The sequence below is a fragment of the Mobula hypostoma genome, chromosome 2 (assembly GCF_963921235.1).
Source record: "Mobula hypostoma chromosome 2, sMobHyp1.1, whole genome shotgun sequence".
Classification (NCBI taxonomy): domain Eukaryota; kingdom Metazoa; phylum Chordata; class Chondrichthyes; order Myliobatiformes; family Myliobatidae; genus Mobula; species Mobula hypostoma.
Genome location: NC_086098.1, coordinates 68,538,067 through 68,557,031, shown reverse-complemented (window position 1 = coordinate 68,557,031; position 18,965 = coordinate 68,538,067). Strand labels below are relative to the sequence as shown.

Sequence of the window (18,965 nt, the reverse complement as noted above, 5' to 3'; positions counted from 1 at the left end):
TTAATCTACCAAACTACCCTTGCATCACTAATGCAAGTACCAATTGCACTCTTATATGACAGGACCAATGGTATTCAAGCAACTATGTTCAAGACACCAGGAGCTTGCAAGCTAGATTCATATCAATAACCAAAAGGGAGAGTGTGGCTGAGAAAATTTCATGCCACAGACCCAACCCTGAAGACTTAAATAACCTCAGCCTGGCTGAATCTATTGCTCTGCTCCAATTGTACACAGCACAGGAAATCAACAGACTAGACTTAGTGTCAGCATAGCCACATATACCTCTGGGTTTGCACTGTATTCCTAACTATCGTACATTTTAACTGTGTTCTTGCAAATATTCAGGGACATCCAGATTTGTGATTTAAGATGTTATAACAGGTTAAGACCTAATAAGGCATTAACAAACTATAGACACGATTCTGCAGGTAGTGGTAATCTAGAGTAATGCACATAAAATGTTGGAGGAACTCAGCAGGTCAGGCAGCATCTATGGAAATGAACAAATAGCTGACGTTTTGGGCTGAGACACTTCTTTTGGACTGGAAAGGAAGGAGAGGTAGATCCCAGAATAAAAAAAATGGATTTGAGTTAGGGGAAGGAGGATAGCTAGGAGGTGATAGGAGAAGCCAGGTGGGTGGGAAAAGTAAAGAGGAAAGGTAAAGAGATGGAGAGGAAGGAATGTGACAGGAGGGAATGGAGAGAGAAATTTTTAACTGGAAGAACAGATAGTTGTTTAGGCCATCAGGTTGGAGGCTACCCAGATGGAATATGAGGTTTGCTATTCCCACCTTGAGAGTGGCCTCATCATAGCCCAAGAGGAGGCCATGGACCAACATGTTGGAACAGGAATAGGAAAAAGAATTAAAATGGTTGGCCACCAGGAAATTCCACTTTTGACAAATGGAGCAGGGGTCTTCGACAAAGCTGTCCCCCAATATATGACATGTCTCACCAATGTAGGAAGAGGCTGCATCGGGAGCACAGAATACAATAGTAGACCCCAAAAGATTTGCAAGTGAAGTGTGTCTCTCCTGGAAGGACTGTTTTGGGCCCTGGGGGAAGAAGTGAATGGGCAGGTGTTTAGCACTTTGGCTGCTTGCAGAGATAAGAGCCAGGAGGGAGATTAGATGGGAAGGATAAATTGATAACAGAATCACAGATGGAACAATACCTGTGGAAAATGGAGATTGGGGGGAGGTAAAAATGTGTTTGGTGGTAGGATGTCTGGAGACAGTGAAAGTTGCGGAAAATGATGAATTGAATGAGGAGGCTCACAGGGTGTAGGTGAGGACAATGAGAACTCTATCCCTGTTAAGGCGGTGGGAAGATGGGGCGTGCGTGGATGTCTAGAAAACCAAGGAGATGTGGGTGAGGCAGCAGCACTGGTGGGTGGAAGGGAAACCCCATCCTTTGAAGAATGAGGACATTTCTGATGTCTTGGAAAGGAAAACCTCATCCGGGGAATAGATGTGGCAGAGATGAAGGAACTGAAAAAAGGTAATAGCATTTTTAGTCATAGTCATAGTCATAGTCATACTTTATTGATCCTGGGGGAAATTGGTTTTTGTTACAGTTGCACCATAAATAATAAATAGTAATAGAAATAGTAATAGTAATATTACTATTAGTAAATAGTAAATAGTCATAGAAATAATAAATAGTAATAGAATAGTAATAGAAAATAGTAATAAATAGTTAAATAGTAATATGTAAATTATGCCAGTAAATTATGAAATAAGTCCAGGACCAGCCTATCGGCTCAGGGTGTCCGACCCTCCAAGGGAGGAGTTGTAAAGTTTTATGACCACAGGCAGAAATGACTTCCTATGACGCTCTGTGCTGCATCTTGGAGGAATGAGTCTCTGGCTGAATGTACTCCTGTGCCCACCCAGTATATTATGTAGTGGATGGGAGACATTGACCAAGATGGCATGCAACTTAGACAGCATCCTCTTTTCAGACACCACCGTGAGAGAGTCCAGTTCCATCCCCACAACATCACTAGCCTTAGAATGAGTCTGTTGATTCTGTTGGTGTCTGCTACCCTCAGCCTGCTGCCCCAGCACACAACAGCAAACATGATAGCACTGGCCACCACAGACTCGTAGAACATCCTCAGCATCATCCGGCAGATGTTAAAGGACCTCAGTCTCCTCAGGAAATAGAGACGGGTCTGACCCTTCTTGTAGACAGCCTCAGTGTTCCTAGACCAGTCCAGTTTATTGTCAATTCGTATCCCCAGGTATTTGTAATCCTCCACCATGTCCACACTGACCCCCTGGATGGAAACAGGGGTCACCGATACCTTAGCTGTCCTCAGGTCTACCACCAGCTCCTTTGTCTTTTTCACATTAAGCTGCAGATAATTCTGCTCACACCATGTGACAAAGTCTCCTACCGTAGCCCTGTACTCAACCTCATCTCCCTTGCTGATGCATCCAACTATGGCAGAGTCATCCGAAAACTTCTGAAGATGACAAGACTCTGTGCAGTAGTTGAAGTCCGAGGTGTAAGTGGTGAAGAGAAAGGGAGACAAGACAGTCCCCTGTGGAGCCCCAGTGCTGCTGATCACTCTGTCGGACACACAGTGTTGCAAGCACACATACTGTGGTCTGCCAGTCAGGTAATCAATAATCCATGATACCAGGGAAGTATCCACCTGCATTGCTGTCAGCTTCTCCCCCAGCAGAGCAGGGCAGATGGAGACAGGGTGGGAAGAGGTATAGTCAAGATGGCTATGGGAATTGATAGGTTTGTAAACAACGTTGGTAAACTGTTTGTCTCTGGAGATGGAGATAGAGAGATCGAGAAAGGGGAGGGAGGGAGTCAGAAATAGACCAAGTGAATTTAAGGGTAGAATGGAGCTTGGAGGCAAAGTTGATGAAATTGACAAGCTCAGCATGGGTTCATGAAGCAGCACTAATGCAGTTGTCAATGTAATGAAGAAAGAGTTGGAGAGCATTACTGGTCTTGGAACATGGATTGTTCTATGTAGCTAACTAAAATGCAGACATAGCTGGGGTCCATGCAGGTGGCTACCCCTTGAGTTGGGAGAAAGTGGGAAGAGCCAAAGGAGAAATCATGAGGGTAAAGACCAGTTCTGCCAGATGGAGGAGGTTGGTAGTGGACAGAAATTGGTTGATTTTTTCTTTGTTGAGAACAAAACGGAGAGCTTTAAGGGCTTCTTCATGAGGGTTAGAAGTGTTTAGCGGCTGGACATCCATGGTGAAGATGAGGCGATCAGGGCCAGAGAATTGAAAGTTGTTGAGGAGATTGAGAGAATGTGAAATACATAAGAACATAGGAAATAGGAGCAGGTGTAGGCCATCTGGCTCAACAAGCCTTCTCCACCATTCAATAAGATCATGGCTGATCTGGTCACCTCCAGCTACTTGCCTGTAACACCCTGGGAAAAGTTTCACTGCTAACATAATGGTCATTCTGTAGAAACAGTGTTTGGGTTATGGGTAGAGATAACAGGTGCTGTGGAATGTGATCTGTCCAATGAAGGGAGTGTGTTTTTCCTGTTGTATGCCTGGGGATTTTCCTGTTGTATGTTTGGTGGGAGATGAAGGGAGAAAACACCGGAGAGAAGAAGTCTTAGTACTCGACCCAGAACAGGACCATGATTCGATGAAGCTCGGGGAGATTGAAGAAGGATCAGTGAAGGGAAAACCGTGAGCTCCAACTTGTGCACATTAGACTGTTTCATTTAAAATGTCTTCCCTAGACGTACGCAGCCAATGGAACTGAAGTGTTTCATGCTTTTATCCCATAACCCTTAATTCCCCTACTATGCAAATATCTATCCAATATTTACTGAGGTAGCCTCCACTGCTTCATTGGGCAGCTATAGATCAGAAGGGTCAGAACCAATGGGCGTAGAATGGAGTTGAGGTATGAATTGAATGAATTGACTTTATTTCTTACATCCTTCACATACATGAGGAGGAAAAATCTTTACATTACACCTCCATTTAAATGTGCAATGTACAACTATAGTAATTTATAATAAATAGAGCAGTCAATGTAACAGAAATGCACTCAGATCAGAGTTAATCATTTTGATGGCCTGGTGGAAGAAGCTGTCCCAGAGCCTTTTCGTCCAGGCTTTTATGCTGCGGCACCGTTTCCCAGATGGTAGCATTTGGAATAGATTGTGGTTGGGGTGACTTGGTCCCCAATGATCCTTCGGTCCCTTTTTTTCACACCTGTCTTTGTTAATGTCCTGAATCATGGGAAGTTCACAACTACAGATGTGCTGGGCTGTCCACACCGCTCTCTGCACAATCCTGTGATTAAGGGAGGTACAGTTCCCATACCAGGCAGTGATGCAGCCAGTCAGGATGCTCTCAATTGTGCCCCTGTAGGAAGTTCTTAGGATATGGGGGCCCATACCAAACTTCCTCAACCATCTGAGGTGAAAGCGGTGCTGTTAAACATAGAAAATAGGTGTAGGCCATTCGGCCCTTCGAGCCTGCACCACCATTCAGTAAGATCATGGCTGATCATCCAACTGTTGTGCCTTTTTCACCACACAGCTGGTGCGTACAGACCACGTGAGGTCCTCGGTGATGTGGATGCCGAGGAACTTAAAGCTGTTTACCCTCTCAGCTCCAGATTCATTGATGCCAATTGGGGTTAGCCTGTCTCCATTCCTTCTGTAATCCACAACCAGCTCCTTTGTTTTTGTGACAGTGAGGGAGAGGCTGTTTTCTTGACACCACTGTATCAGAGAGATGACTTCTTCCCTGTAGGCCACTTCGTTATTGTTTGAGATTAGGCCAATCAATGTAGTGTCGTCAGCAAATTTAATTAACAGATGAGAGCTATGGGTGGTGGCACAGTCATGGGTATACAGAGAGTAAAAGAGGAGAGTTAGAATACAGCCCTGACAGGCTCCTGTGTTGAGAGTCAGAGGGGTGGAGTTGAGGGAGCCCACTCTTACCACTTGCCGACGATATGACATGAAGTCCAGGATCCAGCTGCAGAAGGCAGGGTCAAGGCCGAGGTCGAGGACACATGTTCAGTGGAACAGGAACAAGTAGAGACAATGGTCCTACCTGGACAGTCAGGTTTGTGGATTTTGGGCAGAAGATAGAAATGAGCAGTGTGGGGTGAATGAAGGAAAAGGAAATTGCTTTTTAAACTCATGAGAGAGCATAGGCCATCAACTTTTTTCTGTTGATGTTTCTATAGCAGGCGATTTCTTTTTTACGAGGTTGAGTTGCGAGCTCAAAGATCAACCCAGCGTGGATGGAAAGCATGCCAGGGGAGCCAGCTGGATTCAAACTTGGGAGCCTTTGCTCCAAAGTCCGGCGCTGATGCCACTACGCCATCAGCCGGCCTAGTGTGAGGTGAGGGAACCAGTGTGAGGTGGCAGTGGATGGGTGTTCCCCAGGGTTGATGAGGTCAGTGATGATGTCAGAAACAGTTTCCTGATGGTTTGGAGGCCCTCTTCAAGGGGTAAGTAAGAGGAGGTTTCTGAAAGTTGCCACCTAGTAGAGGTCAGTCTGCCAAACTACAACAGTACCACTTTTGTCTGCAAGTGTAATGCTAAGTTTGGGATTGGTGCAGAAAGAGTGGAGAGCAGTGCGTTCAGAGGGGGTAAGTTTCAAAGAGGAGAGAAGAGTTTTGAAGTCGATCTGGTTGATGTCTTGTCAGCAATTAGGGATGAAAAGATCAAAAGCAGGCAAAGAAACAATGTGAGGTATCCAAGGTGGAGATGGGAGAAGAGATCAATGGCACAGAGTGAGGAATTCTTGCCAAATAAGTGCGTTCAGAGATGGAGGTGACAGAAGAAGAGCTTGGTGTCATGACAGGGGCAGAACTCACTGAGGTGCAGGCTAAGGGGGACAAAGTAAGGCTCTTGCTGAGGACAGAACATTCCACCTCAGGAAGGGGAAGGTCAGAAGGAATGGTAAAGACACAGCAGGGATTGAAGCAGGGATTAAAAGGCAGAGGAGAATTGGTTGCATCAAAGGAGGGGGGATGTTGGGAATATTCAGGGAAGGCAGTGTGGGAGAAGATGGAGGCTAGTAGAATTAAAAGGTTTATGTTTTACACACGTCCCTGAAAGTGAAAATAACACTCTATTTTGGCTAAAAAGTACTTATTATAAGAGCAAGAACTATATACATGAAATTTCTTCAGATGAAAATTCCTGATTGGCTACAGCATAATAAAAGGTAGTGCAAAATGTTGTAGCACAAAGTAAGACCACATGGGGTGAGGAGTGGACAAGGTTCTAGTCGCAAACAGACGGTCGGGAAAAATGTGTCACTTTTCAATTGACACAGTAGTCTACAGGTTTTAGAGCCTCAACAAGTCATAACCTACTGTATGCTAATAGCGCAGATGAAGGAATCAGTTGTGGTGTGGCCACATTCGCTGATGATGCAAAAATAAGTGAATCAGCAAATTTTGAGGTCACAAATAGCCTGCAAAAATGAAATTAAATAAGTTAAACGAGTAGATATGAAGTTGGCAGATAAAGCATAATTTCGGAAAATGTCAGCCTTTTCAGATTGGAAGAAAGAATGACTAAGCAAATTATTACTTAAGTGGAATGAGGCTACAAAATGTTCCAGTACAACAGGGTCTTTGGATCCCAGTTCATGAAAAACAAGAAGTTAGCATGCAGATACAGTGTTTGGAAGAGTTTATTGCAAAGGAAAATAAAGGTAGGAAAGTTTTGGTCAAATTTATAAGGTGTAGGTGAGCCTGAACCTGAAGCGCTGCATACAATTTTCATTTCCATCTGAGGAAAGGTGTGCTTGTGTTGCACGCAGTTCGGAGAAGGTTCATTGGGGTTGATTGTTAGAATGGAAGGATCGACGCATGAAGGAAGTTTGAGCAGGTTGGGGCTACACCTGCTGAAAGGTAGCAGAAAGAGAGATGTTGTATTAAATCAAATCATGAGTGGTACAGATAGCATGAAGCTTGGGAGGATGCTTCCCTAACTGGGATTTTGAGAACTAGAGGGCATAGCTTCAAAATAAAGTGTCATTCCATTAGTGAAGAGGATAAGACAGTATTTCTTCTCTTCAAAACTTACTGGATTTGGTTATTCGCTATCTCAGAGGAGGTGTCATTGAATATATTTGAAGTGGATATTAATAGACATTTAAGCTACAAGAAAGCTTAAAGGTATGAAGAGAATGAATCAGTAGTTTTGTACTGAATCAATCATGATCTTATTGAACTGGCAAAACAAGCTTCAGAGGCCAACTCCCAAGTCCTGTTGCTTACGTCATTATACTTCTGCACTTTTATTCACAGTGCTAGTTCTCTTCTGTATGATCATAAGCAATGGAAGTATCAAGTAATAATTTATAAACTGCAAGACAAACACCAGTCAAATGACTGTAACTGACACTTCATAGTGTAAAAAGCCATGAAAAGTATGAAGGAACGGGCAATAAATGTGCTTGTTCATAACATTAAAATCCTGAAGAAAAATATCAAAAACAGTTGAAAAGCTAGGTAAGAGACAACCTATTGCCTGAGTGCTATACTGCTATAATGGGCCAGGATGGTAGATTTTCTTTCCAGAACAACAAACTGGTAATTTCATAGTGACTATTACTAAACCAGGTTTTTCAAAAAGTATTAGAGATTGACTTAAATGCCTGAATTTAAAGTTCACAATTCTTAAGGTGGGTTTCAAATACTCTGGAGCAATAGTCCAGAAATCTGATCAGAATCAGAACCAGAATTAGGTTTTTTATCACCGGCATGTGACGTGAAATTTGTTAACTTAGCAGTAGCACAACTCTTCTGGGGCGCCCAGGCATGACTCGAGTAGCAATGGATACGATTAAATCTGATTGCTTGTATTGTCACTAAACTATCATACCCTAGTTTCCAAGTCCAATCTTTCACCAGATTCTCAATGTTTACTTACTGCTTACATGTGACAGTCCCTTGAGAAAATGCTGATAGAAAGCTACAAGCTGTACTTGTAGACTAAAGTAGATGGTATAGTTGATGTTTAATGGCGAGAGTTTCTTCACAAATTAACATAAACATATTTTGTTCCTACTCAATGGAAAGTTAATATCCTTAGATTCAATCATTCAACTAACCGTAGAAACAATCAAGAGACTGATTGTCTTCCTATATTATTTGAGCTTGTTTTTTTTTTAATGCAGTTTCCCAGTTATTTAACAGTCTTGGCATATATTTATGTTTCAGTCAATAACACTAAATACAATAGTTTGACTGGTTCATTATGATGTTGATCCCTTTGGGAGGTTGTTTTTGTGTAGAATGGGTGTCATGCTATTTTGCAGTATAACTATTGCTAGTGTTCATGTCTTGAAGATATTTTAGGATATCCTGAAAGGTGGCAAATGTATGAATATCTTCCTTACCTTTAGAGTTCACTGTTCTGACAATGTATTTGCTCAGTTTCTTTGACCATCTAGAAAAGGCGATGGAGACCTTCAGTTAAGCTCCTTTGTGGAATTCCATGACTCTTCATTAATAATGTTCATTTGGTTTACTACATTTCCACTGCTTTTGATGAAATCAGGAATATATCTCGTAGTGCAGTCATTCCTGACTGCTGACAATCAATGCCAATATTGCACATCCAGATATATATGTATACGTCCTCTCAATTATTGCAAACTTTCATTCCAGTAAGATCTACTTTAGTTATCAACATCATTCATTATCCTCATTTCGGTTAATTGTTACACCTGTAAATGTTTCCATGCTCCTGATTCGCTCATCGGTGTCCTCATGGCTCTGACCTCCACCCAAGTTCCGTTTCCACAAATCTTGTCCACCAGTACTCAGAGTATTTAATAATGCTAATCCCATTGCCCACATCTCTGAAAATTTCTATCCTGTGTGCTCCGTGACCTCATATCCATAACAGCATCTGATTCACAAGCTTCAGTCCTTATCTGACATTCTAGAGACTCTAAAGGTTTTATTTCATAAATACGTGCATACTCTTGCACCCTCTACACAACCCACCAACATATTCATAATATGTAGAAATCTCTGAACCCTGATAACATTCAGGCCTGGTTTCCAATCCTATATCCCAGACTTCCAATTGTATGCTAACTGCAATACTTTATCTCCAACTCCACTGCTCAGTTCTTATTCTGCAACATCAAAGTCTGCATTAGTGCTGCTTCCTGCAGATCTAATTAATTTTGTACATGATGTTACTAAATTCTACCCAGCACTTAAATTAATTTCAACCATCTCTTCCTTTTTCTCCATTGCTTTCTCTCAGTTTCTATGTGTCTGTCATGTTTCGGAAGATTTGACTTCCTGATCCAAGACATCTGAAATGTTCTCCCCAGTCAAAACAGAGATAGAGTTCCCTTAGTCATCAACATTTTAGCCCCGCTCCCCATTAACCTCATTAACCTCCGAATCCAACATATCATCCTTCATCATTTCTGTCAGATGTAATAGGATCCCACCACCATCCCCTCTCACCCCCTTTTGCTTTTTGCAAGGACGACCCTCTCCTTTGCTCACTGGTCCAATTATCCTTTCCCAGCCACTTCTTCCCATAGCCTGGCATTTTTCACTGCAGTCATAGAAAGTGCAACACTTGCCCCTATAACGTCTCCCTCACTGTCGACCTAGGACCTAAACAGCACTTCTAGTGAGGCAGAGATTTACGTGCACCTCCTTCAAATTGGTCTACTGCATTTAGTATTCATGATGTGGTCTCCTCTATATCAGTGAGACCAAGCATAGATCAGGCAACCTTTCTGTAGAGTTCCTGCACTCTATCAGCAATGATGATCTTAACTCTGGGGACACATGCCATTTCTTATTCCCACACTGACCTATCTATCCTTGGTCTTCTCAATTGCCAGGGTGAGGTCCAATGTAAACCAGACGAGCAACACCTCACATTCTGCCTGGGCCACCTACAATGATATGAACATTGAAGTGACCAATTTCAGATAATCCATTCCTACTATCTTCCTTCCCCACTCCTACCGTTCTATCTAGATGCACTCTTCTTTTGTTGCCCTTTCCCTTTGCAATTTACTAATCACCCACACACCTATCCACATGGATTTCTTCTATCCTGGCACACCATCCATTCCTCCCACATGGCTCCAGCTGTTTATTAAAAAAAAAACGTACTTATCCATTTCTACCTATCACCTACCATCTTCCGCCTTATCACTTACGCCCTCTCCCTCCCTCACCATGTTCCCCCCATCACCTGATGGTCTCAATCCTCCTTTGCACCCTCTGTACACTCCACACTCTCTTTTCTGAACAAGAGTCATGACCTGAAACAGTAACGTTCAACCCACTGAGCTTCTCTAGCAGTTTGATTTTGTTCCTTCATCTCATTTGATCATTTCACCAGTTCATCATGAATACTATTCCTTCCCACCTTCACTATCTCGTAGTCACATATGGTGAAGTACCTCATCCCAATCTAATAAACAAGGGAGGTGACAAGTAGTGAAGATGACGGGTGGATGGAACAAGTTTGGGGGTTGGGGATAGGAGACTCACTCGTAGTGTGTGTTAGACTGAATCAGGTGGAGAAGGGGAACAAACTGAGTGATGAGGTGGCGAGAGCAGTTGGTTTCTGGGAGCAAATGAGGTGCAGCACAAGATAAAGCTACAGTTGCTGGAGTTCTGAAATATGACCAAAGAATGCAGTGAATAGTCAGCAAGTCCTCAGGTAACATCTCTTGACAGAGAAGCAGAGCTAAGTTTTCAAGCTGCTGAGTTTTGATGAAAGGTCTTTGATCTGAAATGCTGATTTTTTTCTCTCACCACAGATGTTGCCTAACCCACTGAAGTCTTTCAGCAAAGTAATTTGGCTTCACTACATTGGAAAAATATGTTTGAAATTTCAACTGAAAGATTCATGTCAAGGTTATGCAAAGATGCAGATTAAGAAGATGTCTTTCTCCCAATTATACTTCCTGCAATACTGGTTGAACATAACAAATGCAGTAAAGTTCCAATCTCTAGAGTATCCCTATCCATCTGGGAATATTTTAGATAACTGATAAGAAATATATACTTAAAAAACTGCTTAAAGTCACTCCATCACTAAAACCCTTTCTTTACATATCCATTATGGATTCAGATAAAAGTTATGCAATCATCCAAAAGCAGAATGGAAAGTCTTAAGCAAGATAAATGAGCAGCTGTACCAATACTGACAGGGATAGATAGATAAACTTCATAATATCTGCGGTTTGGAGAGGTTGTGGTAGTTTCCATCTTTGCCCCTGCTGAGATGGTGCATAGGATGATGGGGACAGCGATCTGGTATTTCAGATCCCTTGCATATTGTGGAGTATTTCTGGGCTTCTTCACTGTGATTTAAACAGGACAAATATTTAGCAAACTCCCTAATGGGATATTCATTGGTTCCATCACACTATTGTGCAAATGGTGTGGCTGCAAGCTTAACCTGGTACTGTATATTGCTGTACACGGCTGTTGCTTTGACTGATGACCAAGAACACTACTGCAATGGTCAAACCATTTCTCTGTGGAATAAGTTAAATATAGTACTGTAAATTTGGATTATATATCTTACATCTAACTTATTCCTCTCTCCACCCACTCCTATGTGCTTCGTCTATATAGTAAGTATCTGTAATTATGACCTGTTATTTTTATTTTCTATTTTCTAATGCAAGATACTGAAAAAAACCCTGACCCAAATGTTACAACTTTGACCTGACCAGGAAGGAAACATGGGACAATTCATTTACTGAGCTACTGAGTTTTATTTAATATTAATTGCACATGCACACATAGAGATTGTAAACTGGAGTTTCATAACTGGTGTGGCAGAATGTTGGGATCGGTGTAAAGTTCTCTCAATTACTGTGAGATATTCCTATTCTTTTTTTGCAATAAAGATGGAAGCAGGCATTGAGATGATGACATAACTTAAGTGTCAGTTTTCCCACTATTTGAATACATTCTATCAGTAGTGGGGCAGAGGAAAACATAGTTTCAAGTTTAGCAGCAAAATAAGGTCAGATTGACCATCCATTACACTCCATTTTCCAGTCTGTTAATTGAAGAGGCAATGAATTCAAAATTCGGATTATAAGTGAATCAATGCAGCTTTGCAGAAAGTGGCAACTAATCAAGACATTAATTTAAATACAATTTATAATAGAATTCACATAATTTTATTTATAAAAATTAGAGCTCACATATTTCTGGTTTATAAACTTGGAATTTAATTACAGGCAGAACAATAAAAATGTGTCAGGGTCACAATAAACTTACAGAAATATAAAAAAAATAAGAAGTGCAATCCAGAAACTGTTGTATTCCTTAAAAGTGCAATTCTGGCTCATGTGCAGCACATCAATGACCATTTCAGTTACAGGTCACTGCTGCAAACTCCAGCAGCAGCCAAGAGATGACTGGGCCTGCAGTGGGCTGGGGTTGGGGTACGTGGATCTGAGGTGACAGAAACCACACTTTCATGTGTCAGAGGATCAGTAAATCAAGCTGAAAGACCACTTGGACAACAATGATACCTACGCCAAACTGTTATTTATTAATTACAGTTCAGTGCTTAGTACCATCATCACATCAGTACTAATCAAAAACTTCCAAACCTGTACCGCTTTCTGTAACTGGATCCTTGACTTCCTCATTGGGAGTCCGCAGTTAAATCAGTAATAACATTTCCTCTTCTCTGACAATCAACACAGCCACACTACAAGCATGAGTGCTTGTCCCATTGCTTTACTCTCCCTACACTTACGATTGTGTGGATAGGCACAGCTCAAACTCCATCTATAAATTCTATGATGACAACATTGTTGAAGGAAGGATCTCAGATGCTCATGAGGAGGTGTCGACTGGCTGGTTGAGTGGTGTCCCAACAACAACTTTGCACTCAACATCAGCAAGACTAAGGAATTGATTGTGGACTTTAGGAAGGGGAAGTCAGGAGAACATACACCAATCTCCCTAAGGAGTCAGCAGTAGAAAGCATGAGCAGCTTCAAGTTCCTGGGCATCAACAACTCAGATAATCTATCCTGGCCCCAACAGAGAGATGCAATCATTTAGAATGCATGCCCGTGGCGATACTTCATTAGGTGCTTGAGGAGATTTGGTATATCATCAAATACTCCAACAAATTTCTACTGAAGTACCATGGAGAGCATTATGACTGGTTACAATGAGGCTCCAATGCACAGTGCCAAAAGGGGTTGAAAAGGCTTGTAGTCTCAGTCAGCTCCATCACAGCACAAGGGCATATCCAAAAGTTGACGCCTCAAGAAGGCGGCATACATTATTAAAGACCCTCACCACCCAGGATGTGCCCTCTTCTCATTACTTCCATCAGCGAGGAGGTACAGGACCCTGAAGATCCACACTCAATATTTCAGGAACTGCTTCTTCCCCATCAAATTTCTGAACAGTCCATGTACCCATGAACAGTACCACATTACTCCTCTTTCACACTTTATTTATTTTTCTGTGGATTTTTTTTCAATGTAACTTGCTCTCTACTACTGTTACAAAACAGCAAATTTCACATTATACGTCAGTGATAGACCTGATTCTGTTTCTCATTCTGAGAGATTCAGACATTCTGCGCATCAGATCTTCAGCTGTCTGGCAGGGGGGTTGTCAATGTGTGGGTAGGAAGCATTAAGCCTCAGGAATTACCTGAGTAAAATCCCAACCTGGAATGGTTATGAAATTATGAATGTCCAGAGAGTGCGCAAAAACGGAACATAAGATTAATATTTCTTGTGAAAGGAGAGTTACAACAGGAATTTTTGACCTTTGTCAATTGACAAATGTCAATTCAAATTTCTGAATTGAACCACAATCACTCTAAAGAAAGACAAATCCATTTTCACGCAAGTGGCACTGAGACAAAAAGCCAAGTTGTTCAAATTTCTAGGCTTTTGTAAATACCAAATCTATTTGTTGATGGTAAATAAGGCATGCTAAGATTAAGAAACCTCTTTTATCCAAGTAGAAAACATCTCCCAGTTTTAAAGTTCTAGTTTTGCCTGATTAACAATGGGGAAATGAGAAGCAAAACCTGTCAATGCTGCATTGTTTAATTTCGTTCATTAAACAATCTGATAAACTATTACTGGCAATGGGATTAGTGGTTTTAAAGGCAGGAATAGATTGAAGGGTGAATTACGCTACAAAGTAAATTGACACTTCTCAAAAACACAAGAAATGTTGCAGATGATGGAAATCTTGAGGAACATACAGAAAGTTAGGGAGGAGCTCAGCACGTCAGGCAGCATTTATGGAAAGGAATAGAGGTTCTTGGCCTGAAATGCCAACTGTTTATTCATCGCCATAGATGCCACCTGACCTGCTTTGTTCCTCCGCACTTCGTGTATATTCAACACCTCTCATTGTGTCATCTACTTACTTTTATTTTTTGTAAGAATTTTGAGAAAAAAAAAATCTTTTCACTATTCTTTAAAAGATGAATATATGATCGCTTTCAAATCTGTTAAATTTATACTGTCTTCATGGATCGTGTAACCCAACTTGTATTCACATTTTTTGCCAATGTGAGTCAAAGTCAAAATTGCTTATAAAGTGACCCTGATATTTCCCTCAAATTACTGCAGTTCTAACATTTATCCTTGCACAATGTACTGTACAAAAATGTGAACATACCATACTATCTTTGAAAACTGACATGATGTCAGCTGGTTGTGTGGGATAATTATGAAACATTGATGCATAACATAGATCACGTACTGGTCAGAAGAGCGGTTAGTTTATTTATTTCATTTGGAGATACAGCATGGAACAGAACTTACTGGCCCAATGAGTCTCACTGCTTAGCAACCCAACTGTTTAACACTAGCTTAATAACAGGTCAATTTACAACGACTGATTAGCCTGCAAACCGGTACATCTTTGGACTGTGAGAGGAAACTGGAGTACTCAGAGGAAACCCAGATGGCGCTGCGATTGAACTCCAAACTCTGGAATGCCCCAGGCAGTAATAGCGTCGCACTAACAACTACACTACCATACTGTTTATGCAGGATATCTGTACACAGCGCCTTCACTATATTCACTGTCCCACAGCTCCATGAGATGTGCTTCTCTCTCATTTCACATTCTGCCATAGCTAACCACTCTGCTAACCCTGGTCACTTTGCTTCTGTCCCCTGAGTTCTGTGGTCTCTCCGTTAATTTTTGGCTAGCAAATTTTATGTAGTACTTTTTAAGGTTACTATTCACAAATATAATTATAAAAGCTAAAATTGTGAGGGAAACTAAGCAAAAATCTAAAAACAGCTTCAGGTATTAATAATTGAAAGAAATGATAATATTTCACAATGGGCAGAACTGCTCTAATTGCTGAGTGCAGCAAAATCATAAATGTTTCTGAAAACATCATCCATTCTAGTTTTAGTGAATCAGAAACTCCTCTGTTTAGGCAGGCCTGATTTGCCCTAATTTATGAATTAGAATAGATCTTCAAGACCCTATTAACAATGCACCTCTTCAAGTTGACCAGAACAATGTATTTCTGAAACAAATAATATAAAAGCTGAATGTGAATCAGTTCAGCAGTGGAGACTGGCATAAATTGTGAATCATTACAAGGTAATCTTCAGTAAAAGTTAGAGAATTCCCATAGCAAAAGAATGAATACAAATAATTCATTTGGATTGATGTGGAGCTTTGTTACCTTAACATAGCACTTAATCATAGAATGAGAAGTATAACTTTGCTGAAAGTAGTTCTCAGAAGTTAACACACAACGTCCCTACCTTAACACGCGATCTGAACCCTGGTTAGATTTTGTTGCCTCGCTGTTGTGATGCTTTTCTTGAGCCTTAGCCAGCTTCTCTGCAGCAGCAATAGGACATCCGGAAAGACTGTGGGAACAGAGACATAATTAAACATTCATGCAACAGTAGGAAAAATATTGCAAAGCCAAGCTTTAGGAAATTAAACATATGGCTGATTGTATCTGATTTGTTATATATCACAGAGAAGAATTAAGTGATCCAGCTTTTGTCAACATATCAAAACCTTAGAGTATAAATAAATGTATTACATTTTTAAAAATGTCATATAAACTTGCTTCTGATCCCTGTATATTTACATAACCATACCACTTTTGGTTGAGTTATTGTAAGATAAGTCCTTGCTTTTCCAATGTATCAGAAAGATATCTTTTTTTAAGGCCTGTCATGATGTACTTGGGCTTTGTGAAAAATCAGCCTGATAACATTATTTTGAATAACATCCATTACCTGAAGGTAAGGTTTTTAAAAAATTATTGGCCATGTTAGGAACCAATTGATTTAGAAAAGGAAATGAAAGATAAAGTAAGTGGAAAGAATTGATAAAGGATCTGAACTGGGCAGGAGAGATGTTTATCACGCACTAACTAAGCAGATGCTTGAGAAAGAAATTCTAAATGGAAAATGTATTCCAATTATGAAGTTCAATTTCATGGTGAAACATTAAATGCATTGCAGGTTACAATGTTTCCCGCTGCAGTGTTTGATCAGAAAGATCGATCTGTGGTTGAAGAATCTGGGCGATGTGGGGCAGGAAGGAATGTTTGGTTTTGGATGTGGTTAGCCAGATTCAGCAGCGGAAATGCGGGAACAGACCAGCATTCTGACGTTTTATTTGATTATTTCTGCAATCCAACAGTGGCCATGCAGAACTGAATAACAAGTGTTCAAGATGCTAATCAATTCTTGAACAGTATCTATGTGATCTGTGGAAGAAGTGATCTCAATAAGCCAGATATTCTTCCTCATTTTAATCCCATGATCGCTAAGTGAGTGATCATCGAAATCAGAAAAAAAAATGGACTCTCTTTAAAAAGAGCAGCACCAAATGAGCTCATTATTGAATGGAATATTGCTCCAATGCTACTTCCACCCACAAATGTACTAACAGTGTCATCTGCCTGTGCTCCAGTTTGTGGCGTCTTCCTGTACATTGTCTTCACTGATGATTTTAGGTATTGACTTCATGGGTGGGAAATGATTGTGTGCTCTGTTGAGTAATGTTTAATTTCACAAAATATTGACCTCAGATTCCTGAAATTTTTTCTATTATTTAGCACTAATAAGTGTTTCTATTATTTTGTGTGTTAATGACCAGCTCACGATACTATCAGTAGGGAATGACAATTCTTTTGAATCTATGGATCTAGGTCTTCTGTGCCTTTTGTTCTGCTGTTATTGAAGTAAGATGAAGTCCTTGCTTACCTTCTATGAGAATTCCTGTTGCTATTTACATGGCCTCGCCCAGTGCAGCCTGGTGTAGGACACTTAAGCACATTTTCATGCATGGCAAGAACTTGACAGGAAAAAGATTGGAAGTGATTAGTAAAGAATGATCATAGAAGAAAAACACAGGGAAGAAAGGGATAAGTTCAGAATTCTAGCCCAAATGTATTAAATTTGCCTTTAATTGACAGAAGACCACATTAGGGTTTCCAATAGGTATCTTGTTTATTATAAAATAACAGCATCAGGCTGAAACATATTGAAGGACAGAAGGGATCTAATTCATTCAGAAAAATGTTATTCCTAATTAAATTAGCTCACTTTGAAATGATTTTCTGTAAGTTGCCATGATATATAATACCAGAAATAGATTATTTAAAATAACAAACTATTAGTTGAAACACTACAATTTATGACCATAGCTGATACCATTATAGAATGGGAGAAAAAGGAAATAAATTCTGATCAACATCATTCCTCAGGTGGCTACTAATGAATACCTAAAGTCCATTTAATATTTAATAACTGTACATGACAGCCTTCTTTATTCTTAGTGTGCCACTTGGATAAGCCCAAGTGATCGACAGGGAAAACTGAAAGTAAAAGCATTACAGATAATTTGAAGATTTTTTAATCTCACCAATCCTTCATTACATTCAAGATATGCCTCTATTGGGCACTTAGTTCTGTTGCAGTGGAAACAAAGCACTTCGCAGCTAAACAAAAATTAATAGAGTATAAAAATGATCATTGATAATCAGATAGATATAAATATTTCATAGGGTGCACGGTGCACAGTAGATGCTTTATAATCAAATGATAAAATTTATTACATTTGTTATGTAATATTCTTATGTGCCCTCCTTATCTTTCAACCTAACTTCTGAAATCTCTGAAGAAATGGAAAATAAGGTGCTTTCCCATGGTTTGCACTCAACTTTCTCAATAGGAAAGAGTTCACGTAGAAATTCTTTCCCGTTGTCTTTATTTGCTTCAGATTTTTCCTCCCTTGAGGATTGTAACTGATACAATTCAATGAGCACGACTGACTTTAAGCAAGTCTATTTTCACAAATTAGCCTTGATTACAATCATGATGTCAGCTTCTGTTTCGCTTTTTGTTTGGTCAAAGAATTTGGTGAACACCTGGTACCCTAGTAGCCTGTATGGCTCAGATACATGAATAAGTGTACAGACAACCCCACATTACATCTGTATGGGTAAAAGATATTCATTCTTACAGAATTCAGAAATCACTCTCCAAAAATGTGAGATAAGGAATCGAATTCTCTCTCCAGAATTTATATGAGAATAATAAATCAACATAAAATTACTTTTTTGCAACACTCATTTCTCGACATGCACAGAAGATAGGGTTTAGCATTACAGCAAATTGGGATGAAGTCTATTTTCCAGGAATGCAACACCAACTTATAACATGGGCATCAACTACATTACCATAAAAGCATTATGCTTTTCTTTATCACTTGTACATTCTGGCAGAATTTCATTGCAATTGCTTCATCCATAAAGGTATTGGACACATCAAGTAATTCCTAGCATCTTTATTAAATATAGAGCTGTTAATCAATTGGAACAGATCTGAATCATGTCTGCCCAGACTTTTACCTGTATATAGAATGATTTTTGATAGTATCTGAACAACTCTGATATTCAGAGTTTTATATCACTCAGCATTGTAATAA

General features: G+C 40.2%; 1 protein-coding gene across 11 annotated transcripts in view; it reads right to left on the bottom strand.

The window, feature by feature from the left end:
* The window catches only part of LOC134340857 (myelin transcription factor 1-like protein), a 441,621-nt gene that overhangs the window by 194,574 nt on the left and 228,082 nt on the right, over positions 1-18,965 (bottom strand). For all 11 annotated transcript variants that reach the window (XM_063038433.1, XM_063038472.1, XM_063038480.1 and 8 more), the window contains 2 exons: positions 17,240-17,330; positions 15,776-15,883 (listed from right to left, as the gene is read on the bottom strand). In XM_063038433.1, the coding sequence (XP_062894503.1) occupies positions 15,776-15,883; positions 17,240-17,330 (199 nt within the window). The remainder of the gene's footprint in view (positions 1-15,775; positions 15,884-17,239; positions 17,331-18,965) is intronic.